Source organism: Besnoitia besnoiti, chromosome XII (genome assembly GCF_002563875.1).
Source record: "Besnoitia besnoiti strain Bb-Ger1 chromosome XII, whole genome shotgun sequence".
In the NCBI taxonomy this organism is placed as follows: domain Eukaryota; phylum Apicomplexa; class Conoidasida; order Eucoccidiorida; family Sarcocystidae; genus Besnoitia; species Besnoitia besnoiti.
In genome coordinates this window covers 1,730,420-1,747,854 of record NC_042367.1, presented here as the reverse complement: position 1 = coordinate 1,747,854, position 17,435 = coordinate 1,730,420, and the positions used below count along the sequence as shown (strand labels likewise).

The 17,435-nt window shown below is 61.2% G+C and overlaps 4 protein-coding genes and 1 non-coding gene across 5 annotated transcripts; 1 reads left to right on the top strand and 4 right to left on the bottom strand.

The window, feature by feature from the left end:
• Nucleotides 1–188: 188 nt before the first annotated feature.
• On the top strand, nucleotides 189–401 carry BESB_024450 (uncharacterized protein; the record flags this gene model as incomplete). The annotated part of the gene is made up of 1 exon (XM_029361147.1): nucleotides 189–401. One exon carries the CDS (start codon nucleotides 189–191, stop codon nucleotides 399–401), a length of 213 nt encoding a protein of 70 aa, XP_029215962.1.
• Nucleotides 402–1,453: 1,052 nt separating this feature from the next.
• BESB_024440 (uncharacterized protein) lies at nucleotides 1,454–10,928 on the bottom strand (the record flags this gene model as incomplete). Its single annotated transcript, XM_029361146.1, has 3 exons — nucleotides 1,454–1,585; nucleotides 2,064–3,061; nucleotides 3,377–10,928. 3 exons carry the CDS (start codon nucleotides 10,926–10,928, stop codon nucleotides 1,454–1,456), a joined length of 8,682 nt encoding a protein of 2,893 aa, XP_029215961.1.
• A 969-nt stretch (nucleotides 10,929–11,897) lies between these two features.
• On the bottom strand, nucleotides 11,898–11,970 carry BESB_024620. The gene has a single exon. It is a non-coding gene; the product is annotated as a tRNA-Val (tRNA).
• Nucleotides 11,971–13,112: 1,142 nt separating this feature from the next.
• Nucleotides 13,113–14,249, bottom strand: BESB_024430 (uncharacterized protein; the record flags this gene model as incomplete). Its single annotated transcript, XM_029361145.1, has 1 exon — nucleotides 13,113–14,249. The coding sequence occupies one exon, from the start codon at nucleotides 14,247–14,249 to the stop codon at nucleotides 13,113–13,115; it is 1,137 nt and encodes a 378-aa protein (XP_029215960.1).
• A 1,517-nt stretch (nucleotides 14,250–15,766) lies between these two features.
• BESB_024420 (microsomal signal peptidase (spc12) domain-containing protein) lies at nucleotides 15,767–16,141 on the bottom strand (the record flags this gene model as incomplete). Its single annotated transcript, XM_029361144.1, has 1 exon — nucleotides 15,767–16,141. The coding sequence occupies one exon, from the start codon at nucleotides 16,139–16,141 to the stop codon at nucleotides 15,767–15,769; it is 375 nt and encodes a 124-aa protein (XP_029215959.1).
• Between the last annotated feature and the right edge of the window lie 1,294 nt (nucleotides 16,142–17,435).

The following is a 17,435-nucleotide window of genomic DNA, read 5'->3' as shown; positions in this document are numbered from 1 at the left end:
TCTTTGGCTCAGGAGTGCGGGGGTCCCTCCTGAGCCCCACGGTGACTTCGATCCCCGACGTTTCTGCGACTCTTTGTCGCAAGCGCGCTCGCCGGTAGGCGGCGGGCGGGAAGCGGCTGCGCCGCTCTCGATGCTGGCGAGCGATTTGTCCTCGCCCGAGCCCCGCTGCCCTCTTTGAGGCGACGGAGATGTTTTTTATCAGCCGCGCCGCCGAGCCTTCCGGCGGCAAAGGCCCTCAGGAGCATTTTCTCAGAGGGCAGCTCGTTTTTCAGGGTTCCGAAGTGCCCAAAGTCTCGGCAAGCGTCTCGACCGTCCTCGAGGCCTTGCTCCGCCTCGCGTTGGCTGCCGGTCGCGTCACCTCCCACACCTCCTCCCCCGCTGTCCGCAGGCGCTCACACTGATGATGTGTACATGTGTGCGCGTGTCATCGTAGCCACCTGGGGCAGTTGTGCGTGTTCGGAGAGAGAGGCATGTGCTCAAGTTGACGCGCCGTAGTGGATGTCGGGGGGTTGGCGTTTTGGACGCGCGGACCGTCCCAGTTTAGGTTTCGTGGGCGCATGCATGCGCGTGCGTGGTACTGTTTCGCAATTCCTGCTCCCTCGTCCGCTCTTGTCACGAATCCCCGTTTTGTCTTCGTCGTGTCGAGGCTAGTGTTCCCGGCCTGCTCGTCTGTTTCTGAATTTTGCCCTCTGCAAACCGCCAGTCTTCGTACTTCTGTCAATGGCTTTTTGTTAAAAAGAACGAAACGCACGCCTCGGATTCTAGCTACGGATGGCCTAGCCACACAGAGAGGCATGCGCAAGCTGCGACGCTGCGGGGCGTCCGTTTCTCCGTTTCCCCCCGCAGCCCCCGCGGCGGCTCCAAAGCATGAGAATCCCCCGTGCGGTGTAGGCCTTTCGTGGCCACGCTCGCGACTGCGGAGTGGCAGCGAGCAAAGCAGACGCTGAGGCATGCGGAAGACAGATCTGCGCTGCGGTTGCCGCCCCTCTGCAGCGAATGCAGAAAAACTTCTGCAAGGAGGATAGCATCCAGTCTGTGGTGCGCGTCAGGGCCATCACTCCTGCGACTGCGACACCCCCGCCTCTCAGAATTAAGTATACGCCCTCCCCCCCCTACCCCCACGTGTTTGTTGCATGGCTGTTTATATAGGTGTGTTCGTGCATAGAAAGAATGCCAAAGTTGTTCGCTGTTCGGCTTCTCGCCAGCGGTGCATGCGACGGAAACGGTCCGTCGCTTTTTTTCGCTCTCTGCCGTGCGCCAGCTACAGTGTTGTAGACAAAAAAGGTTCTTTTCAGTTCAGAGGCACCCCCACAGAGCGAAAAGAGCTTTTAGAGCAGGGAGGATTAGACGGCGTTAACAGTGACGAAAAGTGCAAGAAAGAGAGGCAGTTTACACTGAAGCGGATACGAAAGATGGATAAGCCGCGCTTTTATTTATAAAAAAAAGATGGACTTCAGGGCGACAAGGGAGGAGCGGCGAGACGGAGGAGAGCACGAATCGTTCTCTTTTTCAAGTCCGCGAACTCCTTAGACTCCTCGTGAGACGCGGGCACTGCAAGAGCGCGGCCGAAAAGGTTGCCAACGTTCTGAAGGCAATTGCCATCGCAGCAAGCGAACAGGAAAAGCAGTGTCTAGATGTACCACAAAGAGTCTCAACTCGGCTGCACACATGGGCATACTTAGTCCTTGCAGGGTAGCCGACTGCTAAACAGAACGCGTGGTAGTCGTCGGATTTGCATGCAAAAGTTGGATATTGGAAATTAGATTTTGAGCTGTCGAATGGGAAAAGGCGCGTACCCGCGTGTCTCCTCGCGCGCCCCCGCTTCGCACGAACCGGAGACATACGAGGCGAGGAAATGAGTGCCACGCACACGCAAGCAGGAATATATAAAAAATCCCGAGCTCGCAGAGCGGGGTCGCCAAGTCGCATTTCTGATGTGTCTTAGACATACTCGCGCAAAAAAGGACCCGCCTTGCCCGCCCAAGCACACAAAATGCATACAGCTCCACGTGCGGTGCTCCTTCGGCAGTGAACGTGCTTTTTTTCGCCGCAAACCACCTCACCTCTTCGCTGAGCAGCCGCAAAGCCTGGAGATAGAGCTCCGTTCTGCGCCTCCGCCCGCGCTCCCGCGCACCTGCGCGACCGCCCGCGACGCTGTCCTCTCGCGGTTTATGCGCATCAGACGTCTCGTCTTCGCTGACTCGGCGTTCGCCCCGGCCCCTCTCTCTGCCACTAATCCCTTCCTGAGAGGCGGTCAGGCCCGGCGGCGCGTCAGTCTGTCTTGCCGCGAGCTCGGCCGCGTCCACGAAGAGGTTCATCAGCTGCCTCAGGAGGCCCGCGGCTGACTCGTCTCCAGGATCAAAGGCGCCTCTCGCCTCGCCGGCGGAGCCCCGCCTCAGGGAGTTTTCTTCCGAAGGACGCGCGCGTCCAGCTCCGTGCCAGGGCGCGCGTCTGCGCCTGCCGCGCGTGCTTGCCAGCGAGCCTCCCTCTCCGCGCCCAGCGCTCGCGGGCGATCTCCAGGTCTCCGCGGAATGCCCTGCAGATGGGGGAGAGTCAGGCGCTCTCGCGTCCCCTTCACGCGGCAACGGGGCGTCGCTGCGAGGCTGAGCTGAGGAGCCGAGGAGAGAAGAAGCGGACGCGGTCGACGCGACGGCTTTGCGCAGGACTGCCGCGGCGGAGTGAGGAGGCCGGAAGGGGACAGCGGAGGAGGCCGCGGTAGCCGCGTATGAAATAGCAGATCGCGACGAAGAAGGAGACTCCGGCACGCAAAATGAAGATGACGCGGGACTACCGGAGCTCCGCAAAGCCTGGAGAGATGCGGACGACAAGGCAGAGCTCGGTTCCAGCCGACAACGAGCGAGATATCGAAGAAAGAGACAAAGGCCAGTGGCAGCCGCCTCCACATCGCCAGGCGGCACGAGGGCCGTCTCGAACTTCGCTTCTCCGCCCCCCGGGTGCAGTCTGTCATTCGTTCGGCTTGACAATCCGGTCGAGGGAGAGAAAACGAAAGCGAAAAAAGGAAGGAACGCAGGCGACGCGACGCTAAAGAGCAGTGCCTGGCCTGCAGACACACAGCGCGATGAAAAAGGGAATTCAGGTCCTCAGTGTCTCGCAATGACAGCTGCCGTCGGCGAGCACAATGGCTCGAAGTGCACGCAGCAAAAACAGAAGGAACACAATCTGTGGAGAGCAGGACGGCACGCCAAAGAACGCGCCTCGATATCGACACAGTATTGCGCAAACAGTTGCTGTGAGAGGCACATGTGTGCGTATTAGTCTCCGCATCTTTTACCTACGTGCGCAGTAGGGATTTGAGGGTTTGAATTGAAGCGCAGAAGAAGGTCGCGAGAGACAACAGTCGGCATCTAGATCTCACCTATTGCCTTCAGATGAGTTCCCTTGGCCAGCCGATGGTGTGCCCGGACTGCCGCCGCAGCTAGGAGAAGAAGCACCTCCTCGTAAGCTTCCTCGAGTGCCGTTAGCATATCCATTTCTTCCCCTCGAAGTGACAGCAGAGTGGAGCGCAGGCAGCCGTCCTCTGCTCGCCCACCATTCAACTCCGGCCCGAAATGCCATGGAGACGAGGCAGAAGACGGGAGAGCCGGCAGGAGGGCGCCGACGGGGCGCCCTCCTTCGCGGTCCCGAAGGCCCGACACCTCCCACCGCTTCGCCTGTAGAGACAGCTCTCGCAGGTGTCTGTACCCCTCGGCAAAGCACCGCGTCAGAGGCGCGAGCGCTGTCGCCGGAATCGCACAGGAGACTCCCAGCGGCGGCGCTAAGTCCTTGGAAGTCTTCCCCCCGGCAGTAGAAGGCGAAACCGCTGTCGGCCTGTCTGGCTGTCGTCCCTCTGCTCCTTCGCGCCTGCTTCGTCTCGCCAGGCTCTCTGCTTCCGTGCGCCCAGTCCCCGTAAGCCTTGCGTTTTCGGCTCGATCGCCACTTCTCAATTTGTCACGGGCGCGCCCTGGCGCGTCTCCTTCGCGCGAAGAAGCGTCTCCGGCATCTCCGCTTCCCGTCCCCGTTCGGCGGGCACTGGAGACAGCCGCGGAGTCCCCAGAGGCTCGCGGCTGCAGCAGCGAGGCCGCGGTCGCCGCGAGCGCGAGAAAGTGTCTCCGCAGTCTGGGAGAAGGCAGGAGAGTCCGGGGACAGCCCTGCGCCTGGCGCGGCGTGCCGAAGGCCCTCTCGTATGCCTCTGCGTCGCCCTGAGATGGACCGCGGTGCCCGCGAACGTCCCCTTCTCGCTTTCCTTCGGGAGCGTCTGCGGTGCCTGGCGTCTCCGGTCCGCCCAGCCCCTCTGCCGCCGAACTGGCGCGTGACTCCGTCCCCAGGCGTCGGCTTTTCTCTGTCTGCGGCGACCACGCCGTGTGTCCCTGGCCATCGGCGGAGGGAGGCATCGGGGCGCCAGGAGGCGCTGCGGCGAGAAAGAGACTGTTGCTGGCGACGGCGAGCCGAAGAAAGTGGAGCAGCGACAGTTTCTGCAGTCTCTCGCCGGTAAGGAGCATGCAGACCACGTCTTCGGCTGCCTTCCAAACCAGGCACTGCAGGGACACCGCGCCGCGACCCTGGTCGCTGCGGCGTGCAAAGGAGTCCGCGGGTGCCTCGCGCAGCTGCTGCTGAAGAATCGCCAGGGCGTTCAAAAGGCTCACCGCGAGAGCGGCGGACTGCGGCACGCTGTGGAAGACGCTCGGGACGGCGGGCGCAGCGACACACGACGGAGGCGAGGGTGCCAGAGGAAGCTCCGCATCCGCGGACAGCAGAGACAGAGCGCCAGGGAGGGCGGCGGACGGGGAGAGGGGTGAAACCGAGAAGACGCTCGCGCCTGTTGGCGGGGCTTCTGCGGCCGCAGGCGCAGGCGCGAGGGACGCAGCTGGCGAAGACGCAGAGGGGAAAAAGGGCTCCGGCGGACGAGGAGACTCCTCAGGGAGAGAGGCCCGCGACGCGGAGGAGGGCCTGGCTGGCAGGCGATAAAGCTGCAGCAGAAGGACGCGAAGAAGTGTGAGAAGAAACGCATCCAGTCGTCCCTCGGGCGATGCCGCAAAGGAGAGAAAGGAGACTGGGTCTGCTTGGCGTGTCGCCGAAGCCGCAGCGGGGAGAGAGCCAAGGGCGTCTCCCTCCCGACCCTCCACCGCCGCCGCTTCCGCCTGTGACGCCCCTGTGAGGGCGGCCTGCAGTCTTGGCACTCGCCTCACATTCCGATCCTGCAGGCAGGCGCCTGCGCGCTCTTCGCTCGCGTCCTGGCTTGCTTGGAGCTGTCGCCTCTCCTTGACTTCGCTGCCCGCCTCAGCCACCTCCTCCTCAGCCGCGTCACGGGCTGCGCCTCCTCGAGCGAACGGAGCAGACGCCGACAGCGCAGAGCGTCTCCGCCCAGTCCGCGCGGCTGGGCGCACGCCCGCGGGCAGGCCTTCGGCGTTCAGTCCCTTCAGGCTGCTTTCCGCTGCGCTCGCCTCCCCCGGCACAATCAGGACCTCTTCGTTTTGCTTGAGGAATGCCTGGATCGCGGCGTAGTGGTGCCCCGAGACCTTGAGGAGCTGCGCGAGCCGAATGAGCGAAAGCGACGCGAAATGCCGCTCCCAGCTCTCAGGCGGAAGCAACAGCAGCCTCTGCAGTTCCTTAATCACCCCCACAGAGCCCACATACGGAATATCGGCGTCACGTAGCCGGTGAAGAAGCGCCCTCGTCTCTCCCTCTCCGTCGACGTCGCGCCGTCCCATTCGGCCCGCCAGAGTCGCGTCGGCGCCTGCTTCGCCTCGATCTTGGGCGAGGCCTTGCCGTGAGTCTGCGCAGGCGGGGCGCGACCATTCTTCGCTTCTGGAGACGTCTGCGCCTACGGCGGCGCGGAGACAGTTTCCCCGACCCTGTCGTGCGCCCGCGAGTTTGCCGAGCTGCAGGTGAAAGAGTAGAGAGCAGGACGAGAGAAGCAGCGAGTCTTGGAGCGAGAGGGCAACTCGCCTTCCGCCTTGCTTCTGCCGCAGAAACGCCTCCATGCCGCGCTTCACCAGGTTAGGAGGGCTGCTAACTGTGATCAAGCTCGTGTCTCCCCGCAGTCGGCGCTCGCTTGTCTCCTTGCGTTCTTGCGTGAGAAGGAAAGTCACGAGTTCGCGAAAGAGTTCACGCTCCCGTCGCTTCGTCTCGAGCTTCTTCGTGAGTGTGCTGAAGCCCTCTAGCACGCGCAGCGCCTGCTGCAGCCGGCGCCGGTTCAGCCGCGGCTCGCCCAGGCGCACCGAGGCGCCGTAGACGCTGCGAGCTTGAGACGCCATCGAGGCAGGGAGGAGCGAGGCTGCAAAAGGCTGCAAGATGGAGAGGCGGTCGCCTGTGGAGGCCGCTGCTGGCGCGCCCGACTCGAGAACAGACGAAGGAACCGCGGACCCCGAGACGGCGGCATGCGAGAGAGGGACAGGAGGATAAGCAGACGAGGCCGAGGGCGACGCGGAAGTCCGTGTTTCCTTCTTTGTGAGTTCTTCGTGCCGCGCCTTCTCGTCTGCTTCGGCCTGCAGCTCAGGCGCCGTCGACGCCGGCGCAGGATTTTCTGCCTCTTTTCCACAGGGCTTGCTAGCCACGGGAGGCCCCCACCCCCCGTTCCCTGACTTTTCGCCGCGCCGCGCGCCGCCCTGCAGACCCCGGAGCGCCGCCTGCATCTCCTTCAGTCTGGCGTCTCGGTCTTCCCTCTCTAAGCGATCCCCGAGAGCTTGGACTTCCTCCGCCGCCTCTGTCGCCTCGCCCCTGCGCTCCCGAAGATGTGCGGTCTCCACGAGGCCAGCGCGTTCGTCCACGAAGCGGAGTGCGAGCGCGAGAAGAGGTGGAGACACGCCGGACGCCAGGTGCTTGTCTCTGCGAAGAATCTCAGCCAGAAGAGACTCCAGGAGGTCATCGAGTTCCTTCCAAACTCGCGCGTCGACTCGCGCATTCGCGCCCGATTCTCCGCGTTTCCTCTCCCCCTCCACGCCCTTCTGCTCAAGGTGCCCCCCCGTCTCCTGAGGCAACGCCGCGCCTTCGGCCGCGTCTGGACGGTGTGTCGCCTCCGCTGCGCGCACCTCGCCGCAGGTCGCGGAGGCACCGAAGGGCGCCAAAGACGTAAGCGACAATGTGCCTCCTCTTCCTTCGGCGACAGCCGCCACCACGGAAGACGAAAGAGCTGAAGGAGGTGCGCAACTCGAAATGGAGGAGTCTGAGAGCGGCGCGCAAAAAGAGGGTACCTTCGACGTAGACGAAGGGAAAGCTGCAGACGAGAGAGGCAATGAGGAATCGCCCATGAGAGACGACAGAGAAGATGTCGACTCGCCTTGGTTCAAACCCGAAGCGTACGTTGAGATGGAATCTGGCGCGGATGAAGCACCCGACGTCAAGACGGACTCTGAGAGGCGCCCCGCGGACGGGCTGGGGGCTGCTGGGTGCGGTCGCTGAAGCGCGCGAAGTGCCAGCAGAGTTTCCACGAGTCTCTGCAAATCTTTTTCCTTCATTTTTGCTTTCTGGTGCTCGAGCTGCTCGCGGAGTGCGCCACAGACCGACAGCGCTCGCTCCTCTGTCGTTGAGGCGCCTCGTCTGGCCGCTTCGCTCGTGGCTGTCGCTGCCAGGGAGAGTTGGAAGAACGGAGTCAAGAAAGCGAGAAGCAAGCGCGAGAGAGAAGACGGATGAAGCAGGAACGAAGTGTCCAGCGCCTGTGTGTTTGTTGACTTCGAAGATAAAAAGCACTGCCCTTGGGCGCTGTCGCGGAGGCCTGCCGTCGCTTGCAGTGAGTCCGGCTTCTGCTGTTCTTGAGTCACGCGGGTCCGTGTCTCTGTCGCGCGAGTTGTCTTCGCTTCCTCTCTTGCTGCTTCGCCTTTCGCGGCCTCACCAAGAGGCGCGTCGCACGGACGGTCGCGCAACGTGGGCGCGTCGGCGTCCTGCGACTCAGGGGGCTTCCGCATCTCGTGTTTACAGGCGTGTCGGTTCGCGTATGTACCGTCTTTTTGTCGGGGGTGTTGGTCTCCTCGCGCCTTCTCGCGCGGTTGTGCTGCTCCTTGCAGTGGCCTTCCCGGCTTCTCTGCGCCCGCTTCGTTCTTGGAGGAGCTCGCTGCACGCAGGGCCGAAGGAGGTGAGGGCGGGCGCGCAGGAGAGAGCGGAGAGCGCGTTTGAAGAAGCTGAAGAAGCGAATCGAGGAAGGCGCTGATCAAGGCTGGGCTGGCGAGAGACTTGCGCGGCGGCGGGACCGTCGCAGGGCGAGACTCCCCTTCCACAGGCGGAGACGCAGAGGACGCCGAGGGCCGCAAAGAAGCAGCGGAAGCCGTGTGAGGGGTGACGCCCGTGAAGGGGGGCAGATCAGCAGAGCAAGGAGGCGCGAGAGAGAGGAGAGAAGAAGGCGCCTGCGTCCCGCTGGAGGCTGCGATCGCCGCCACGCGGGCGTGGAGAGTCACAAACAGAAGCAGCAGGCGCTCAACAGTTTTTGCATCGCGCCGGTGGTCGTCTCGCCAGGCGGCTTCGAGTCGCGCTCTGTGTGAGGCGCCTAGCAGGGAAGGATACACGGGTGCTGCGGGCGAGGAGGAACCCGACAGAGACGTGGAGAGCCGTGGCCAGGCCGGCGGCTCGCCGCGGGCCTCTTGAGGGTCCCTGCGGCCCTCTTTCTCCACAGCCTGTGATGCCGCCGCCTTCTCTCGCCGGGGGGGGAACGGGCCTTCTCGGTCTTCGCCTGCGGCTGGGCGAGACTCCCCTTCAAACGAGAAAAGAGGGCGGAGCCGCCCGAGTTCCTCGCCGCACTTTCGCCGTTGGGTATGCAGCTGTTTCAGTCTGTGACCCGCGACGTCTGCCGCACGCGACAGGAGATGCGGCGACAGCAACGCGTCAAGCAGCCACGCCTTCTGACTCGGGGCCTTCCTCGCGCCCTCGTCGCAGACGTCAGGCTCCTCCGCAAGAGCGAAAGGAGACGGGAGAGAGCCCACCACGCAGGAAGGACGGCTTGAGCCGCTCGGGGGAAACGACGCCTCTAACCGAGAGGCAGAAACCCCGCCTCCCGCCCCGCCGCCGCCGAGGGTACGTACGGCTGAAGGAAACGGCAGGCGTGAGACGGCGAAGCTTGCTTGTGCCGACGCAAGAGATAAAAGAAGGTGGAGGTCAACGAGAGAAAACCTCTCCATATTCTCCACGAGTACGTCTTCTAGTTGTTTGGCGAAAATGGGGGGAACCATAAGAGTCTCCGCCTCGATCTGCAGTCCCCTTTCTTCGGCCGGCGCTCGTCGCTTGGGTGCCTCGCGCTGCGTCTGCATCTCACGCTGTAGAGACGCCAGCTCCTCCTCCAGTTTGAGCAGACGGCGCTGCCCCAGTCGCACGGCCCGCGGCGCGACCGCGGTTTCCTCTGGGTGCCTCTCTTGTCCTCGCCCCTCGCGCTGCTGGCGAGCGTACGCGAACTGCCGCTCCTGGGTCTGGTAGAGAAAGGCGAAGAGCAGCGGCCGCGTGGAACGCAGAAGGAGGGGCGTCTTCCCCTGCGCAGAAGGCTCCTCCGCCTGCGAGGCCGCGCCGCCGCCGGCGGGGGGAAGGGCAAGGAGCTGCTGAAGAAGGGACGACGAGGAGGCGAAGCCTGAAGCCGAGGGCGCAGCCGCATGCGCAGCGGTCGAGGGAGACGCACGGGTTTGAACAGGGGGCGCCAACAGCTGCTTTAGAGATCTTTTAAAGACACGCGCAACTTCCATAACCACGACTGCCTCCTCTGCTTCTTCCCCCGAGAGGCGACCCAACTCTGCGAGGTCCCAAGCCTCTTGAACTCTCCTTCGGCGGTCGGCTGGGCGGTCGGCTGTCGGAGCCTGCCCCCCCGCCAAGTCGCGCTCTCCCCCCCTTCGGGCCCTCCCCATGCGCTCTGCTTGCTCTCTCTCGGTTGCCCAACCTGCCCGCGTCCAGCTCACGCGATCTCTGTCCCTCGTCCGCGTCTCCGCGCAGACCGGCTCGCCTGGCGCCGCCTGCAAAGCCGCCTCCTGCGCCGGCTGCAAAGCCGCCACCTGCGCCGCTCCCTCGTCTTCCAGCTTCCGATCGCAGCTCGCGCCTTCAGCGTGCCGCGCGCCTCCACGCGTCTTGGGAAACTCCAGGTGCAAAACTCTTGTTTCTCGCGCCTCGTGGTCCCCGCCCAGGCGTCCACCGAGCTGCTCGGAGTTCAGACGAAGCTGCTCCTTTCCCGCACGCATCTCTGCGCCTTCTCGGCTACACGGCTGCGCCGTAGCGGCGACTTGGCTGCTTCGCGGGAGGGCGTTCGGATGCAGGGCTTCGAGTCCTGACGACGGGGCGAAAGGTCGGACTGCGTCTGGCGTGAGTGCGCAGGTCGCGCGGCGAAGGTCGGCGCCCGCTTCTTCAGCAGTTTTTCCCTCGTGCTTGCTTGCGTGTGCGTTTCCGAGGCGCGCTCTACCTGGCTTTCTGTCCCCGCCCAGTTCAGCCCAAGAACGTCCGCGGAGGCTCGCGTTGAAGGCCCGCGTGAAGTCTCTACCGCGTCGGCTCTCAAGGTCGACGCGCAGGAGGCGCCCTGGGGGCGCCTGCCCTGGAGGGTTTGTTATGCGTTCGCCGCGCCTGGACGAGGGCGCGAAGCGCGCCTCCCGCGCGGCGTCCTCGGCAGTTCCCGCGTGAGTCGCTCTGTCCGCAGCAAGCGGCGTTTCCACGCCCAAGTGCGCCCGCGTGGGCTCGCGGGGCTCCACGCCGCCTCCGCTTCGGCGTTCCTGAAGTCTCGCTCCTCCTTTTCTCTGCAGCGAGAGAACGCCCGAGGCGGAGGCAGCCTCGTCGCCTGACGGAGAGGGTTTGTGGGCGCCGCTTGAGTCGCGCAAAGAGCGCCCGGGGGGAGTAGGGTCCGTGAGCAGGCCGCGCACGCCGCCGAGCGGAAAGCCGCCCGGGCGACGGCAGGACGAGGGCCTCGAGTTACATTCTGTGGTGAGTTTCGAGAAAAGCAAGTCTGCCAGAGCGCCGCGGTTGCTGCCGGTCAACATCTGTAGCGTGCAGGGCGGAAGGGCCCGCGCGAAAAGCCCCGCGGAAGGCCGCTACGGCGGGGGACGAGGTGCGGAGGAAGCGACCCTCGCACGTTGCTCTCGGATCCTTCAGTCGTCTCACTGGCTACGAAACAACTGCCCTCTGCCTGGTAAGGAAATGCGATGACTCCACTGCAAGAAGAATTCCACGCAGACACCCTTTGGGCGGGATATATTGCACGTCGCCACCGGCAAGCGACGCGGACGCGCTTCAGTCGACTGAAAGAAAATTCTCGTTCACAGCGCCTTCTAGGTAGTGAGTTCGTGCCATGAAACTCGATGAGGCATAGCCAGGATCTTGCAGAAAACATGAAGGGCGCATGCGCGACGAGGCAATGCTCTCGTAGGTACAGCCCTGCCCATAAGACTCCAGGCCCTTGAGGTGTCCCCTCCGGGCCTGGTGCAGCAGAGGGTGGCGTGTGGAGGGTGGCGTGTGAAGGACGGCAGCGTAGAAAGGATTTCCCGGCAACACTCGACTCAATGAAACGTGGGAGACAACGGCAGCTTTCGTTTTTGTCAAGGGCAACTTTAGGAAGCACGAGCTGCACACCAGACGTAGCCTCAAGCTGCCCGTGGCTGTGGGCCTGCGAAGGCGGATGCGTTCAAATTGAGCGAGATAGATCAAACAGCAGCGCTCTCGCTGCCCGGATTGCAGCGCATGTGTTGAGCGGTGAGATGTAAAGGCCCAGGAGCGGCAAGAAAGGCGTCAGATGTGAAACGGCCAGAGGAGACCCCGATGTAGCGCGCATGCACGACGCTGCTTACAGGTAAGACAACGGCAATTTTGCAAACAACCCACGCAAAGCATTTCAATAGTCGTACACAAGCAGAAAAAAAATAAATGCCTTAATTTCGGCACTCTCTCTTCTTTGGTTTCTCCAATGCCGAAGACAAAAGTAGGGGCTGTGGAGGGTAAAGTCAGAGAAGTAGTACGGGCACCGAGGATCGAACTCGGGATCTTCTGCGTGTTAGGCAGACGTCATAGCCACTAGACCATGCCCGCTCGGAGATGAATTGTCGGCACCTTGGTCCAGCGAGCAAATCTCACAACAGTCTGTGTCATATACGTGAATGCGGCGTTGTCGTCTTCAAATCCCGCGGGAAAATGCTGATACGTGCTCCCAGCGAACGTTCCGGGGACCTCGCCCGCTGTAAATGGGTTGGTGAGAGCGATGTGGGAGGGGGATCGGTCACTCATGCAGATGGAGCAGCGGATGGTGAATTCTAACGAGACAGTTCGTCCGCGTGTAGGATGGCTCACAGAATTGGTCTGCTTCCTACTCATGTGTGGACTCTTGCTTGACGCCTGCGCCACGCAGCAGGCCGAAGGTTTGAGTCCGGAGTCCCTTTGAGGGTAGCAATACACCAGAAGAGCAGTCAGACATGCTTCATCAGCCTGCCGGGCATCCTCCCTGCACAGAAGGAGCCAGGCGCGCCTTCGTGGGAGAAGTTTCTCTATGCGTCCACGGATCGTACAGGCATGGAAACATTCGTCCACCAGAGAACTCATCGTTAGGCTGTGTCGCCGGGTGCGCCTCACGCGGAGGACCGCGCAGGCAGTTTCCATGTTGCTTGCTTTATTTACTCTGTCGCGACTGGCTGTGTAGGAGGGGAAGTAACACGAGCTCACTGTAGCTCGGGTTTGCTAAACCCCTTGTCGGAGGTCACACGTATTCAAATAGCGTCTCAGGAAGCGTGACCACTTCTCCTAGTCGCAACCGTATGCGCATGCCTTGCGAGCAGAATCTCGTTACCGTGAATCTGGTAATGCCTATCGCAGTACCGAAAAAAAGTGATTTGGGGTTATTTACAGGACACGGCCATATCACTGGGAGGCAGCGGGCGGTTGATGGCAACGGACTCGCATGCACATCGTCGTCAGTTACAGCCCGGATGCTTCAGCGGCGATCACACAAATGATATTGCTGGTAGCTCTGCCCGGCGGCATCAGAGCTGAAGAGAAGCTACTCCGGATACAGACAAAGCTGCAACGCATGCGTTTTGCTGTACAGCTAGTGTGCGTCACACCCGACGCAGCTGCAACTTCACTGCGACTTGTCACCGATTCAGCTACATTGAAAAGAGGAACTTGGCCTGAACATATACGAAGCGAAACAGAAGACACAGATGGTGCCGCCTGTGGTGTCACCACTTATCAGCCAGCTGGTGTCTGGGTGCATGTCGGGTGTAAAGGTGCATGGTAATGGCTACCGCTGCCTTCCATTCTTCTATGCTCAAGCGCCCCAGAGGGCAAGGAGCGCGTACGGCTTTGGAGGGGGCCACCGAATAGCCGGTCGCCGGGAAGTTGTCAACGTTCATTCCCGCGGGGAACCGGTTCGTCTTCACGTGCCACGGTCTTTCTTCAATCATCACCCTCCGGTGTGTTAGACCGCGCTCACTGTGGTCCTCTGGCACTTGCTGTTGAGCGCTGAGGAGACAGCGAACAAGGCCAAACTTCAAGCCTTCGTTAATGACTGCTGCAGTCTCATCCATGAAAGTGAGGTAGTGCACAGGGCATGATGCGGTCCCCGAGGCCGTCGGAGTGGCTGTATTCTGGCTGCGTGCTGCCCACTTTGTTTCTGCTCCAGAGGAACTGCGTGATGCATTTGCTTTTCTGTTCCGTCTGCCTCGAGGCTTCAGAAGGCCTGATCGTTTTTCCGTGGCTACAGGGAAGAACTCCACATCGGGTGTATGAGGCAGTTGTTTTTGTTTAGAGAACGCGACCTTGCCGCTGCTGGCCCAAGCGCCTGTGGGTCGACTCGACAGGAGAGAAGGCATGCGGCCGTCTGCATGACTGCGGTGTTGACCTGGTGGCGCTGCTGAGGAGGACTCGAGCTCATCCACGACTTTGCGGGAAGTCGAAACGTGTGCATAGCTTTTCTGTTTCATCTGAGCATCGGACATGGATGCAGGTTCCCGATACGTCGGGGACTGTGGTCTCTTAACGATGTCCGCGTAACTCACGACTGGAACATCAGCTGATTGAAAGCCAGACGCTTCATTCAACTCTGGAATGTGCTGACTCGTGACCGTGATGTGGCACAAACCTTTATGGGAAGCTGCCCACGCGTTAGGTGACTCATCGCTCATGCGTTCCGGACTCTCCGCACACCGAGCGACTTCCGCATAGCTCGGCCTAGGGGAAGTGTCTTCGCTTGCCTTGAGCGAACTGAACACGAGGGTGTTCCCACTTTGGTATTCGTTTCTCCTTGACATCCGAGCAGTCTCTAAGAGGGTGACTCCCCTGTTTGTCCTATTCAGTTTGGTGGACTTCACTTTCATTGGTGGAAACGCGGTAAAAGGGTTCGCCGGAGGCACGTACTAGATAAATCAGGACAAACGGTGAGCAATGACCACGGATGAAAGGAAAACTGGACATCTTCTTGCGATGAGCAAGACGATCTACGAGACGAACTGAAAAAAGTGAGGGGGGGTCAGCAGCGTGTGTCTCGATAGCTAGCCGAACCTGGCACCCGTAACGCCTTTTGCCGCCTGACTAACGACGAGCTCAGCTGGCAACGCAGAGCGCGTCGCAGCCCAAAGTATCTCTCAGATCCCCGATCATGAGTCGACCCCACAAGGCATCACCTAACAGGAACCTGCCGCACAAACGATTGTGGCAACAGCACAGTCAAACCCGGAAGAGAGTCATACGGCCTGAAACTCAAGGGATATGCTATGGTGACGCAACGACGGATAGCGAGCCTGAGAATGAGAGCCTCAGCCCGTGTAGTCAACTGATTTCCTTGCGGTTGACCGGGCTTTGCTTGGGAAATCAATGGCAGCCATTCACCCCTTCGAAGGGGACCAAAAAGCAGCTTACGTTTTTCCCGCGGAGGAACGCGCTGAGAGCCTCTCTACCACCCCTGAACAGCTGAGCTGCATGCCTAGCATCGCAGTCATTGCGCCTATTTCCTCCACACAGATTTATGTTTCACCCCGCCTCAGCTGCTGTGAAGCCCTGGCGGCGCTTCTTTCTCCGCACTGGAAGCGAAGCCAAGCGCAACGTCGTTGTGCGACTGCGGCCGCCGTAACGAACGAAATGAGCTACTCCGTCGGAAAACACGTCTTTGCCGCCCCCGAGGGGATATTTCCTGAGGAACACCTACGCACTCAGAAGGCTTCGCCTGAGCAGAACTGCTGGTATCGCCGCGCATGCGTGCACTGCAGCGCCCGACTTCGCAGCATTCTGCAACCGCAGTGCAGCATATTGCGCTCTATTTTTAGCTATCGAAGTGTCTACGACACGAGCTTCCTGTATGTGCATAGCTTTGTCGAAAAACGACCCGTCTTTTTTGGCACATCCATGCTGTGCTGTGGAGTGCAAATCCCGAGAGAGCCTAAAGGCGAATCACGCTAGCCCCTCAACCGAACTCACGAGTGACTACGATGCCGCAAGCGGGCAGAGCGCCGTGTGAGGCTATTCGTGGACTGCGAAGATGTCCGACGCGTCTGCGAACCCTGACTACGTGACCCAACGTCCACCTATCCTGAGTGTGGCTGAATGTGACACGGTCGGAGAGGCAGACTCATTGCGAGCTGCGGCTGTCGGAACGGGGGGGGGGTGGGGGGGGGGCAGTTGCAAGCCATGCGCGAGAGAGGGCGCACTCTGGGCCATCGTTGCATTGCCCGCTTCCCCTTATGCAGAGAGGGGAGCTCTCGGGAGAGCAGGCTCGTCAGAAACGCGTTTTAATTCAGTTGAGCGCACAGGGGGGTTGTTCGCCAGAGACCAGCGCAGCGCAGCACGCGACACGTAGGCGGGGTCACGAGGGCCCCTGGGTCATTGCGTCTATTGTTGTTCACTGTTTCTTCGCCTTCGCGCCCTTTCCTCTTCCGGCAGGTTTCTGCTGACTGGCGCTCTGTTCTTGCTGCTGCGTGTAGAGCGCCGCGAGCCGCACAGGATCGTGCGGCGTCCACTCGACGGGGTGTCTGTGGTACGCCGGCCAAGAGGGGATGCAGAGCACCGCAGCAAGCCCCATGCAGAGGAAAATCGCGTACGTCGTGATGCTGAAGTCTTCAAAGAGGGCACCCGCTGCGAAGCCGCCGAGACCGCCCAGCCACGCCAGGTACACCAGGACTGAATACACGCGCTCCTGGCCTTTGAAGTCCACAACGCCAGACGCGACAGCCGAAAAGGCTGAGCGGATGGACGCACAGCATCCACAAATGCCCATGGTTACACTGGAAGAAAAAACCTCGCAAAGACCGGCGGAAAAGCGTGTAAAAAACTTCGGCACTCAGGGCGTCCACAAGCGCAACACGCGAAGCGCCGCCGCTCACTCCGAGACAACACGGAAAGCGAGCTTCGAGTGAGACGACCAGCGACACCGCCGAACCTGAAGGGACTCGCAGGGTCCTCTCGGACACCGAAACTCAGAGAAGACCTGTAACGGAACGAACAGTCTGTCCGCGTCAGCGCCGCCAGGACGGGAGGGCGACACAGGCTCCAAGCTTGTGGAGCGCACGGCTAGAATCGAGGAATGGGGAGCAGTTGGAAACTCGTAAATGAAACTTCTCAGCTCTTTGAAAAGAGCTGACGTGGCTGCTTCGAAAGCCGAGAAGCACAGCAGACTCTCGAGACAGACAGCGGCCGCTCACGCGACAACGCGGAAACTGGCTAAACAAAACAAACCTCTCCGAAGCAACGAGACTCGACACCGCGAAACTCGTCAACATTCGAAAAAGCACACGTCCAACAAGACTTTGACGAGGAGAAGTAACGCCGGCGGTACTAGACGACACCCGTCCCAGCCAGGCTGTTCTTAGCCCAAAGACCGAAAAACACACTTTGTAGAACAGAGTATCGCTGCGCCTCGCGTGAAGACACCCGTAGCTTTCCGCGGCAATCCTCTGGCCCAAAGGTCGAGAAAAAAGACAAGGGACGATGCGGTTGGGAGACTGCGTGCTTGGGTAGTGCGTCTTAACAAACAGCGTGAAAGAAGCAGCGACTTCTCTTCGAGAAAAGAACGCCGATGTGCTGGGGCCGGGCGGGCGTTGCCCGGTGCAGCTTTTTGTAGGCTTGAGCCAAGTTCAAACTTTCCTAATGTTCCTCGTCAAGTATGGTCGTTTTCCGTCCAAGTTTATGCAAAGTTCTGTGTCGCGGACGCGTTTCTTTCTCGATCCACTCCCGCCCCGGCCCCACTGTAACAGCGTGCCTCAACGGTCACTGCAGAGAGAGAGACAGCGGTTTGGGAACCTTTCGCGCGAGCGAATTGCGTTTCGGCGACCGAGATGTCCCTGAAACTTTCTACATATTCGGCCGGAAACTTGCGTAGACCTTTCGTCTTTTCAAGCAGGCCACTGCGTTTTTGTGTTGCCAGGCGCCTCACGCGGTGTGAGCAGCGCGGCGCGGTCAGACGAAGACAGGTGGCTGTTCGCTGTCTGCGACTCTGTAGCAACAATTCCAAGGGTTTTTCGTTCAAAGCAGAGCCAATCACACATTGTAAACGTTTATTCGCGTCGAGTTCT